The sequence below is a fragment of the Hemiscyllium ocellatum genome, chromosome 36, assembly GCF_020745735.1.
Source record: "Hemiscyllium ocellatum isolate sHemOce1 chromosome 36, sHemOce1.pat.X.cur, whole genome shotgun sequence".
Lineage (NCBI taxonomy): Eukaryota > Metazoa > Chordata > Chondrichthyes > Orectolobiformes > Hemiscylliidae > Hemiscyllium > Hemiscyllium ocellatum.
This window is the reverse complement of record NC_083436.1, coordinates 19,600,411-19,612,837: the sequence shown is the minus strand read 5'-3', so window position 1 is coordinate 19,612,837 and position 12,427 is coordinate 19,600,411. Positions and strand designations below refer to the sequence as shown.

General features: G+C 42.1%; 1 protein-coding gene across 1 annotated transcript in view; it reads right to left on the bottom strand.

The window, feature by feature from the left end:
- The window catches only part of ugl (ureidoglycolate lyase), a 46,043-nt gene extending 42,725 nt beyond the window's left edge, over positions 1 to 3,318 (bottom strand). The window contains exons 1-2 of the mRNA XM_060851429.1: positions 3,133 to 3,318; positions 2,325 to 2,453 (exon numbers count right to left, since the gene is read on the bottom strand). Coding sequence (XP_060707412.1) covers positions 2,325 to 2,453; positions 3,133 to 3,159 — 156 coding nt within the window. The 5' untranslated portion in view covers positions 3,160 to 3,318. The remainder of the gene's footprint in view (positions 1 to 2,324; positions 2,454 to 3,132) is intronic.
- Positions 3,319 to 12,427: the final 9,109 nt, after the last annotated feature.

Here is a 12,427-nt window from a genome sequence, read left to right as displayed (position 1 = left end):
CATGTTCTCCAATGTATTGTTGCATCCCTCCCTTATATGTTGAGCTGTCCCCATTATAATTATTGACCCCCTACTTTCCGGTACGTTGCATCAAACTCTATAGCTGGCTTCCTCAATTTCCCTACTACAGTGCTGGCCCTGATAACCTGCCTTGACATTTAGTGAACAGTCCCCCAGGACTGACCATGGCCACCTTCCTGACTGATTTGGAAGGACAGCCTGACTGATGAGTGACTAGATCCTTGACTGACTTCTGAGCAACTCCCTACAAATCACTGGACTGGATGCACAGGAACCTGCAGGACTGCCCACTGGACTGTAGTGATATATACAGCCCCTGACTCTGTTCAACTCCAAGCAACCAACTGACTGTGTCCATGCCCTCAACTGAGATCGGATGCTGCAATTGACTGACTGTGCCGGGACTTCCCTGACTGATGAAAGTCAATCTTCATTTAATTCAGGACTACTCCCCTTCCACCTTGAGGCTGGCTGCACATACAGCCTGCTTGCTGATACACAGTGCAGTTGTGAGACTAACATCATGTGGTGCCTACAGCAACACACCCACCTGCTTTGTTGATCTCTGCTGACAACCATAACAATTTGCCTGGCTTTGTACCTGCCCTAAAAGGCACTAGAAGACAGGGACATTGTGAGCAAATAAGTTCTGAATGACACAGCAAACCACAACTAGGCACAACAGTAATACTGCGAGTATCCAACTAGGGGTGAAGTGCATGAGAGCTAGTGAGTAAAGTAAGGTAGCTTTTATTTGTCATTCCTACCATATACAACTGATACAGTCAAAATGAGACAGTGTTCCTCCTGGATCTACATGGACAGCACAAACTACACAATCGTACACGGCATAAAGTGCATAAGAACAAAGAACAAAGAAAATTTACAGCCCAGGAACAGGCCCTTCGGCCCTCTAAGCCTAAGCCGATCCAAATGTACTGTCTAAACCTGTCAGTCAATTCCTAAGCATCTGTATCCCTCTGCTCCCCACCTACTCATGCATCTGTCCTGATGCATCTTAAATGAATCTACCGTGCCTGCCTTGACCACCTCTGCTGGCAACGCATTCCAAACGCCCACCACTCTCTGTGTGAAGTACCTGCCACATGTATCCCCCTTAAACTTTCCATCTCTCACCTTGAAAGCGTGACCTCTCGTTACTGAATCCTTCACCCTGGGCAAAAGCTTGTCTCTCTCCACCCTGTTTATACCCTTCATGATTTTGTAAACCTTAATCAGGTCCCCCCTCAATCTCCTTTTTTCTAGTGAAAATAAACCTAACCTACTCAACCTTTTTTCATAGCTAGCACCTTCCATACCAGGCAACATCCTCGTAAACCTTCTCTGCACCCTCTCCAAAGCATCCACATCCTTTTGGTAATGTGCCGACCAGAATTGGACACAGAAGTGAAAAACACAAAAGTTACAGTGTAATAGAAGAATGCTAAGTAAAAGGCATTTTTTCTAGCAGCAATTTGAAGTTGTGTGAAGAATTTCAGATGGGAAAGAATCTGATCATAAGACACCAAACAGAGGCACACCCTGCTCTGATACATGAAATGCGAGTGTGAAATTGTGAGCAACACCTGGCAGCTCATTACAATGCGATGTGCAGGACTGAATTGAATAACTATATTCTAAATGAGTCAGAGATGTGCCATGATGATGTAATGAGGCGGTGTTCAATGCCAATTTCTAAGGGTGGGATGGGGGGAAATGCAGGTGATTGCTATCTGTGGAGTGTACCCTGAGATCTGCTGATCAAGGCTGAGACCTAGAGAAACAATTTTCAAGCTGGAATTGCCAAGTAGTCACTTCGACTGCCATGTTTGAGTTATCATCATCCATTTTCTCTCTGCCATGTCACAGAATAGAAAACAGTATATAAATGCAGTAGGAATAGGGAGTAATGAGGCACCAATGCATACTAAAGGACCTGTTACCCACCAAAAGCAGGATTCTCATCTCATTGTTCCAACATGCATGCAAAATTGCACTTTTTTCCAAACATCCAGGGTCTCATTTTTCTGACCTCGCCATGTTTATCCAATTGATTTTTCAACACACATGTCCTCTGGGGGCTGGGAGAACTCCAGCAAGTATGTTTGAATCTAAAGGCTGTTGCCTCAAGTGGAAGTGTCATTGTTAAAGCATTATTATAGGGAAAAGACAATGCAACCTCATAGCAAACTAACCGGTAAATGGCAATGCACCAGCAATAATTTGAAGTATTCACACATTGTTATATCTCATGGCCACCCCCCCACTCCCAGCTCCACCACAACCTCACTAGATAAATGTACCTCATCAACGTCTGCATCAAAAGTAGAGACCAATTCTGCTAGGAACTGGATCGCTTCTGGTGTCAAAAGGGTTTGGAATTCTACCTTCAAAGATGGAGGAGGAGGCTCGAGTTCCACTCCAGTTACAGCCTGCAACAGAACAAGTGGTGCTCAATTTAGTGTAACCAATTTTAAGCAAATTATGTATTGCATATAACTATCTTTCTTACAGAGCAAATGTCTCACTTCACAAGTGTGCGCACTGTTTTTTTTAAAATTCAAGTGGATCATTAGAAATAACACTATTTAAAAACAACTTTAAAACAACTCACAATTGAATAATTTTCATTTATAAATAAAGTTACTCATGGTTTGACCCATGATTGATTAATCTGATTCTCTGTCTGACTGAACGGTAAATTTAAATGAATCAATGAATCTTCTCTGAATCTAAATAAATAAAACTAAATGACATGATCAGACAAAAATTCCAGTTTGAATCAGGACTATGTTAAAATCTTATCTCCAGTTAAAACAATACTCTACTAGCAGTAATAGGAGCCTGCGGGTGTTAGAGATCACTTTAGAATATGGTATATGCCAAAGAATCATTTTACCATGTATGGCGGATTATACGGACATGTAAAGTCTAACTTGTGTGGCACTTTAATTTCACAAGGTACAAAGACATTCATGGTCATCAGAAACAGCAGCCTATCAAATAGATAACTTCTGTTTGTTTTAGTTAATGACTACAACTCCACAACTCTTTAAACATTGTGACTTGATTCATTTGAATTAGTTAAAATGAACTGGTTTTCATACTTACAGTAAGTTGTTGCAGTGTTGCTGCCATGACCAGTTTTCTTGTCGGAACCAGGGAGATTTTGCTGATTCAACGTTTACATTTACTTTCTATGTTTAATCTGTTACATTTCACAAACTGAGTCCAATGACCTTCAGTCTCTGATGGTATCATCTGACTTTAACTTATTTCTAGCCAATGACAATTCAACTAAAAATAAAATGGAAGAAATTGCTGTGAGTTTAACAGATATACACATTATGCCATATAACACTTTGTGTCATCGTTATGGATAGAGTTACTACACTTGCTGATAGATTTTCGACCACCGTGAATTGGAAACAATGCTCTTTGATATCTAATATTCGAAAAAAAAGCCACATTGTTTTACTGCTGTTTTCATAGTTTTCTCTCCTAAAGGCATTGGGGATTCAGGCTTGTTGTTGGTGCTTATATGTCCATGTAGCATTAATGGACTAAATGTTTCCAGTGTGGGAGAGCATCTTTTTTTCTTGAATGTTCAAAATTCCTTTACAACCTAACTAGTAACTGATAAGATCATGGCAAGATACTGTGAAACTTGAAAGGGTTCAGAAAAGATTTACAAGGATGTTGCCAGGGTTGGAGGATTTGAGCTATGGGGAGAGGCTGCACAGGCTGGGGTTGCTTTCCCTGGAGTGTCGGAGGCTGAGGGGTGACCTTATAGAGGTTTATAAAATCACGAATGGCATGGATAGGATAAATAGACATGGTCTTTACCTGGGTTTGGGGTGTCCTAGAAGGCATAGGTTTAGGGTGAGAGGGGAAAGATTTAAAAGGGACCTAGGAGAAACTTTTTCATACAGTGGGTGGTGTGAGTATGGAATGAGCTGCCAGAGGAAGTGGTGGAGGCTGGTACAATTACAACATTTAAAAGGCATCTGGATGGGTACATGAATAGGAAGGGTTTGGAGGGATATGGGCCAACTGCTGGCAGGTGGGGCCAGGTTAATTCAGGATATCTGGTTTCATGGACAAGTTGGACTGAAGAATCTATTTCTGTGCTGTACATCTCTAGGACTTTATAATAGTAATAAAGTAACTTTTTGTTATATTATTCTTTCATGAGATGTCAGCACCAATTATCCCTCGGTGCTCTTAACAATGTGGTGGTGAAGCCCTTCCTGAGTCACTGCAGTCAATGTGATATTGTCAAACCCACAGTGTTCCTGGGAAGAGAGTTCCAGGATTTTGACCCAGTGAAAGTGCTGGAATTATGACAGAATTCTGGAAGCCCCGTGAATGGAGTGACCAACTTTGTATCTTCTTAATCAATGGAGGGGTAATACTATGCAAGAACGAGGGGAATGGAAGAGGACGGTGAATTAGACTTGGTGAATTCAAGTCAAATTAGCTCAGGAAAAGAAGCACTAAACAGAAGGGATGAAAAACTAAATTAACAGATAGAGGAAGAGACTGAAAAGAGAAAGAATTAAATGTGAAATTTAAAATCTCCAGCAAGTTATTCTTTGCATGAATGAGACTGAATACTTTAAATTGATGTTTTCTTTTGTCATAAGATATTGACTGACATTGTATGAACAATTAATGAATAGTTAAAAGGAAAAATTTGTTACATCTAGCTCCAACCTTTTGTGGCGTACGCGCGCAATGAATATGCAAACCCAACAATGTTGCTTTTAAAAAACACAGAGAAGCCGAGTATCTAAATCAAATGATTAAATTAACCGGCTCCTTCTGGAGATTTGCAGTTCACAACGTGTCTCATTCATCAGTGTTATCTTGCTGATTGTATCTGATTAACTGTATGTCTCACTCTGACTGCTAAAGAAGTAATTGGCCCACTTTGTAGCACCTTGGGGAATCCCAGGTATGAAATAAGAGACTGTACAAATGCAAGTCCTTTCCTCTCTAACAGAACTCCAACACATCACCCAAGTGACTCTCCTTTCTGAGTTGCAGCATTGAGAAGTAGATCCTGCCATTTTGGTTTTGTCTCTGCATTTGACCAGCAACAGGTTGAAAGAATGACCTGGTAATATAATACATTGGGAATTGGGCAAGAGCAGAACTCCTAAAATAGGCATTTGACAAGCAAGGCATTTCAGTCAGGAGGAGCAATTTGTTGTGGATATGTAAACGAAAACAAAGGAGCTAATTTTCAACATTGGCCTGGGTGAGAAACTGACAAGTCATGGACTGATCACTAGGCTGAAGAGTAGGCTGTTTTCCACATCTGTTTCTTATCCTTGTAGAAAGAGAACATTGTGTTTCCCTCTCCTTAACTGGATTAATTAATTTGGAACAGAATGAGCATGGTACTTCTAAAGTAGGGATTAGTGCAAAGCAGGAAGGAGAATAGATAGTTCAATTGAAATTGCAAGCAAATATGGACCATAAACTTAAAAATATAATCATAACTTGATATTCATCATAAGAATGGCTTTATAGTAAGGAACAATACTACACACAGTCCATACTAGAAGTACAAAGCCAATTTGAGAATTGGTCAGAACATATAAGGCAGGCAACTGCTCCCCAGCTTCTTTTAACAGCTTGGGACACATTTCATTTGACCTGATTCAGAGATGCCGGTGTTGGACTGGAGTGTACAAAGTTCAAAATCACACAACACCAGATTATAGTCCAACAGGTTTAATTGGAAGCACACTAGCTTTCGGAGCAACGCTCATTCATCAGGTGATTGAATCACCTGATGAAGGAGCAGCGTTCCGAAAGCTAGTGTGCTTCCAATTAAACCTGTTGGACTATTACCTGGTGTTGTGTGATTTTTAACTTAATTTGAATTGGGTGTGTTAGCCACTTTTAAAGACGTGAATCACCTTCAGGGGTTTAGTTATGAGGAGACATTATACACATTAGGCCTGTTTTCTCGAGAACTTAGAAGGTTAAGAGTGATCTAATCAAAGTCTTCAAGATTTAACAGGAAAAGACAGGGTAGATAAACTATTTCCAACATTTCGGGATTCTAGAACAAGGGGGAACAGTCTGAGAAATAGGGTCAGACTATTCAGGAGAGATGTTTGGAAGCATTTTTACACACAGAGTGGTAGAGGTTTGGAACTCTCTTCCACAAACAGTAGTGGATGCTGGATCAGTTGTTAATTTTATATCTGAGATGGTTACATTTTTGTTAAGCAAAGGTATTAAGGAATATACTGCCTTTGGCCCATATGGAGTTAGGCCACAGACCAGCAATGATTCATTGAATGGCAGATGCCTGGATGAGTGCAGCCCCAACAACACTCAAGAAGCTTGGCACCATTCAGGGCAAAGCAGCCCGCTTGATTGACACAGCATCCACAAGCATCCACTCCCTCCACCACTGACGCTCAGTAGCAGCAGTGTGTACTATCTACAAGATCACAGCAGAAATTCACTAAAGATCCTCAGACAACACCTTCCAAACCCATGACCACTTCCATCTAAAAGGATAAGGGCAGCAGATATACAGAAACATTACCACCTTCAAGTTTGCCACCAAGGAACTCACCATCCTGACTTGGAAATATGTCAATGTTCCTTCACTGTCATTGGGTCAAAATCCTGGAATTCCTTCCATAACGGCATTGTGGGTCAACCCACAGGAGGTGGACTGCAGCGGTTCAAGAAGGCAGCTCACCATCACCCTCTCAAGGGCAACTAGGGACCGGTAATAAATGCTGACACCCACATCCCACAAAATGAATTATTTTCAAAAAAATTTTGAGGGGAAAATGGCCTACTCCTGTTCTTATGTAGAATTGATAATAGAAATTTGTACCAATAGATACAAGTGAGTTCATTTGAGATAAAGGCATTCGTCATTCATTCAGTAACAAATGGTAAAGGAAATATATGAGAGTGAAGGGTGAAGTAGATGGTGTCATGCTGGAACAAGCAGATAGGTTTGTCTATTTAAGACAAACAGAAGATGGCTGGTGTAATGCAGAAGTCAGAAGGAAAATAGAGATGGCTAGAGGTAATTTTGTGAAGGATGCGTTGACAAGAAGAAAACTCAAGCTTGAAATGAGAAAGATACTAAAAAGGTGTTACAGATTCAAACCACTTTCCCATTTGCCTCAAAAATTTGAACAAAATATCAAGAAATCCATATAAAAGATAAACAAATGAAGGACTGGTTGAAATTGCAAGAGTAAAAGGAACTCTAAAAGCAACATGCAAAGTGATGTTTCCCCGCCACTGCAAGGCACAGGAAATCAGTGATTACTGACATCATTGATGTTAGCCCGGGACAAGAATAAACCATGAGGCAGGAATTAAATCAGGAATATTAACTGCAGGACAGTGGAGAGAAAACAGCAAAGGTTTTCAAGGGCAGTTTCTGTCCTCTTGTCTTCCTCCTCCCAGGAGGCTGTAATTTGCTCCTGTCCCTCAGGATTGGGCACACTCCACTGTATTAAACCATCTTCTTCACTTACAGGCAGTGCCCAGCACTGCCTTTAGCAAATACTTGGATCTGCATTGAACTAATTCTGTGCTCGACAGTTTCCTTAATTTTACAACATACTACATTTATGATGCATCCCTCCCTCCTGCCTCTGCCACCCACCCCTCAGCACATGCTGAGGGCGAGCACGACAATGCCTGTTTGATTCTATGAGAACAGTTAGTCTATGGAAGCGGTAATTTGATACCTTTTCTCCAGCCTCCAGTAAAAGGGAAGTCGGAGTATACTCAAGAAGGAAATCTGGTGGGCAGAAAGGGAACATGAGATAGCTTTGACAAATAGGGTTAAGCAGAATGCAAAGAGATTCCACAAATACATTAATTACAAAAAAAGAACCTAGGAGAGAATAGAGGCCCTTAAAAATCAGCAAAACAGCCTTTGTGTGGAACCACAGGAGATGGGTGAGATACTAAACAAGTATTTTGTGTCAATATATACTGAGGAGAGGGATATGGAAGCTGGAAAACTTGGAGAAATAAACAGTGATATCTTGAAAAGTGTCCATATTACAGAGGAGGAGGTGCTGGACATCTTAAAATGCACAAAGGTGGATAAATCCCTGGGATCTGATGGGGTACATCCCAGAACACCGTGGGAAGCTAGGGAAGTGATTGCTGAACCCCTTGCTGAGATATTTGTATCATTGATAGCCAGAGGTGAGGTGCCACAGGGTGGGTAATGTAATGCTGCTATTTGAGAAAGGTGGTAATGAAAAACCACGAAACTATAGACTGTGAGCCTGGCGTCAGTGGTGCACAGGTTATTGGAAACGATTCTGAGGGATCAGATTTACATGTATTTGGAAAGACAAGGATAATTAGGGATAATCAACATGTCTTTGAGCATGGGAAATCATGTCTCACAAACTTGACTGATTTTTTTGAAGAGGTGACAAAACAGATTGATGAAGGCAGAGCGGTTGACATTGTCTGTATGGACTTCAACATGATATTTGATAGGGTTCAGCATGGTAGACTGTTTAGCAAGGCGGTATCACATGAAATCAAGCGAGAGTTAGCTATTTGGAAACAAAATCAGCTTGAAGGTAGAAGACAGAGGCTTCTGGTGGAGGGTTGTTTTTCTGACGGGGGGCCAGTGACCAGCGGTGTGTCGCAAGGATCAGTGCTGGTCCCGGCTTTTTGTCATTTATGTAAAGGATTTGGATGTGAACATACGAGTAAGTTTGCAGATGACACCAAAATTGGTGGTCCACTGGACAATGAAGAAGGTTATCTCAGAGCACAATGAGATCTTGATCAGGTGGGCTGATGGGCTGAGGAGTGGCAGATGGAGAGGCTGAATAGGCTGGGGCTATTTTCCCTGGAGGTGTTAGAGAACTTACAGAAGTTTATAAAATCATGAGAGGCACAGACTGAGTGAATAGCCAAGGTCTTCTCCCCAGGGTAGCGCAGTCCAAACTAGAGGTTTAAGGTGAGAAGGGAAAGATCTAAAAAGGACATAAGAGACAAGGTTTTTATGCAGAGGGTGTGCGTGTATGGAATGAGCTGTCAGAGGTTGTGGTCGAGGCGGGTACAATTAAAACATTTAAAAGACATCAGGGTGGGTACATGATTAGGAAGGGTTTAGAGGGATATGGGCCAAGTGCTGGGCTCTAGTGAGTTACAATGTAGCCAGAAAGGAACTGAAGAATGAACTTAGAAGAGCTAGAAGGGAGCATGAAAAAGACTTGGTGGGTAGGATTAAGAAAAACCCCAAGGCATTCTACACTTATGTGAGGAACAAGAAGAAGCCAGAGTGAGGGCAGGGCCAATCAGGATGGTGGAGGGAACTTGTGCCTGAAATCAGAAGAGGTAGGGGAGATCTTTACTATTCACTAATGAGGGGGGCCTTGACATTTGTGAGGACAGCATGAAACAAGCTGATATGCTTACACAGGTTGGTGTTAAGAAGGAGGATATGCTGGAAAATTTTGAAAAACACAAGGATAAATCCCCTGGGCTGGAGGGGATATACTCTCGGTTACTACAGGAAGTGAGGGAAGAGATTGCTGCACCTTTGGTGATGATCTTTGCATCCTCACTGTCCACTGGAGTAGTACTAGATGATTGGAGGGTGGCAAATGTTACTCCCTTGTTCAAGAAAGAGATTAGAGAAATTCCTCGGAATTACAGACCAGTCAGTCTTAGGGTGGTGATCGGCATATTATGGGAGAGAATTCTGACAGGCACGATTTATGATTATTTGGAAAACCACAGTTTGATTAGAGATAGTCAGCGTGGCTTTGTGAGGGACAGGTCATGCCTCACAAATCTTATTAAATTCTTTGAGGATGTGACAAAACACATTGATGAAGATAGAGCAAGGCATTTGATAAGGTTCCCCATGGTAGGTTCATTCAGAAAATAAGGCGGCATGGGATACAGGGAAATTTGGCTGTCTGAATACAGAATGGGCTGGCCCTATAGAAGGTGGGGGTAGATGGAAAGTATTCAGCCTGGAGCTTGGTGACCAGTGGTGTTCTTCAGGGATCTGTTCTGGGACCTCTGCTCTTCGTGAGTATTATAAATGACCATGATACCACCATGAAGGGTGGTTTTGGAGGTTTGCTGATGACGCAGTGGTTGATGGAGTGATGGATAATGTGGAAGGCTGTTGTAGGTTGCAATGGGACATTGACATAATGCAGAGTTGGGCTGAGAAGTGGCAGATGGAGTTCAACCTGGAAAAGTGTGAAGTGATTCATTTTGGAAGGTTGAATTTGAATGCAGAATGTAGGATTAAAGGCGTGATTCTTGGCAGTGTGGAGGAACAGAGGGATCTTGGGTCCATGTCCATCGATCCCTCAAAGTTTCCACCCAAGTTGATATGATGAATTCGTCTTCATTAACAGGGGGATGGAGTTTAAAAGCCACAAGGTTAAGTTGCAGCTCTATAATGCCCTGGTTAGACCACAATTGGAATATTATGTTCAGTTCTGGTCACCTCATTATTAGAAGGATGTGGAAGCTTTAGAGAGGGTGCAAAGGAGATTTACCAGGATGCAGCCTGTACTGGAGGTCAGGTCTTATGAAGAAAGGTTGAGGGAGCTAGGGCTGTTCTCATTCAAGTGAAGAAGGATGAGAGGTGATTTGATAGAGATGTCCAAGATAGAGTCATAGAGATGCACAGCATGGAAACAGACCCTTCGGTCCAACCCATCCGTGCCAACCAGATATCCCAACCCAATCCAGTCCCACCTGACAGCGTCTGGTCCATATCCTTCCAAACCCTTCCTATTCATATACCCATCAAATGCCTTTTAAATGTTGCAATTGCACCAGCCTGCACCACTTCCTCATTCCATACACGTACTACCCTCTGTGTGAAAAAGTTGCCCCTTAGGTCTCTTTTATATTTTTCCCCTCTCACCCTAAACCTATGCCCTCTAGTTCTGGACTCCCCAACCCCAGGGAAAAGACTTTGCCTATTTATCCTATCCATGTCCCTCATGATTTTGTAAACCGCTATAAGGTCACCCCTCAGCCTCCGACGTCCAGGGAAAACAGCCCCAGCCTGTTCAGCCTCTCCCTATAGCTTAAATCCTCCAACCCTGGCAACATCCTTGAAATCTTTTCTGAATCCTTTCAAGTTTCACAACATTTTTCCAATAGGAAGGAGAGCAGAATTATACACAATATTTTAACAGTAGCCTAACCAATGTCCTGTACAGCTGCAACATGATTTCCTAACTCCTGTACTCAAAACTCTGGCCAATAAAAGAAAGCATACCAAATGCCTTTTTCACTATCCTAGCTACCGGTGACTCCACTTTCAAGGAGCTATGAACTTGCACTCCAAAGGTCTCTTTGTTCAGCAACACTCCCTAGGACCTTACCATTAAGTGTATAAGTCCTGCTAAGATTTGCTTTCTCAAAATGCAGCACTTCGCATTTATCTGAATTAAACTCCATCTGCCACTTCTCAGCCCATCGGCCCATCTGGTCTAGGTCATGTTGTAATCTGAGGTAACATTCTTCACTGTCCACTACACCTCCAATTTTGGTGTCATCTGCAAACTTACTAACTATACTTCTTATGTTTACATCCAAATCATTTATGTAAATGACAAAAAGTAGAGGACCTAGCACTGATCCTTGCGGCACTCCACTGGTCACAGACCTCCAGTATGAAAAACAACCCTCCACCACTACCCTTTGTCTTCTACCTTTGAGCCAATTCTGTATCCAAATGGCTAGTTCTCCCTGTATTCTGTGAGATCTAACCTTGCTAATCAGTCTCCCATGGGGAACCTTGTCAACTGCCTTACTGAAGTCCATATAGATCACATCTACTGGTCTGCCCTCATCAATCCTCTTTGTTATTTCTTCAAAAAACTCAAAGTTTGTGAGACATGATTTCCCACACACAAAGCCATGTTGACTATCCCGAATCAGTCCTTGCCTTTCCAAATACATGTACATCCTGTCCCTCAGGATTCCCTCCAACAACTTGCCCACCACTGCCGTCAGGTTCACTGGACTATAGTTCCCTGGCTTCTCCTTACCACCCTTCTTAAACAGTGCACCACGTTAGCTAACCTCCAGTCTTCCAGCATCTCACCTGTAATTATTGATGATACAAATATCTCAGCAAGAGGTCTAGCAATCCCTTCTCTAGCTTCCCACAGAGATCTAGGATACACCTGATCAGGTCCTGGGAATTTATCCACCTTTATGCGTTTCAAGACATCCAGCACTTCCTCCTCTGTAATATGGACATGATGCAAGGTGTCACCATCTATTCTCCTACATTCTATATCTGCCATCTCCTTTTCCACAGTAAATACTGATGCAAAAATACTCATTTATTATCTCCCCCATTTTCTGCGGCTCCACACAAAGGCGCCTT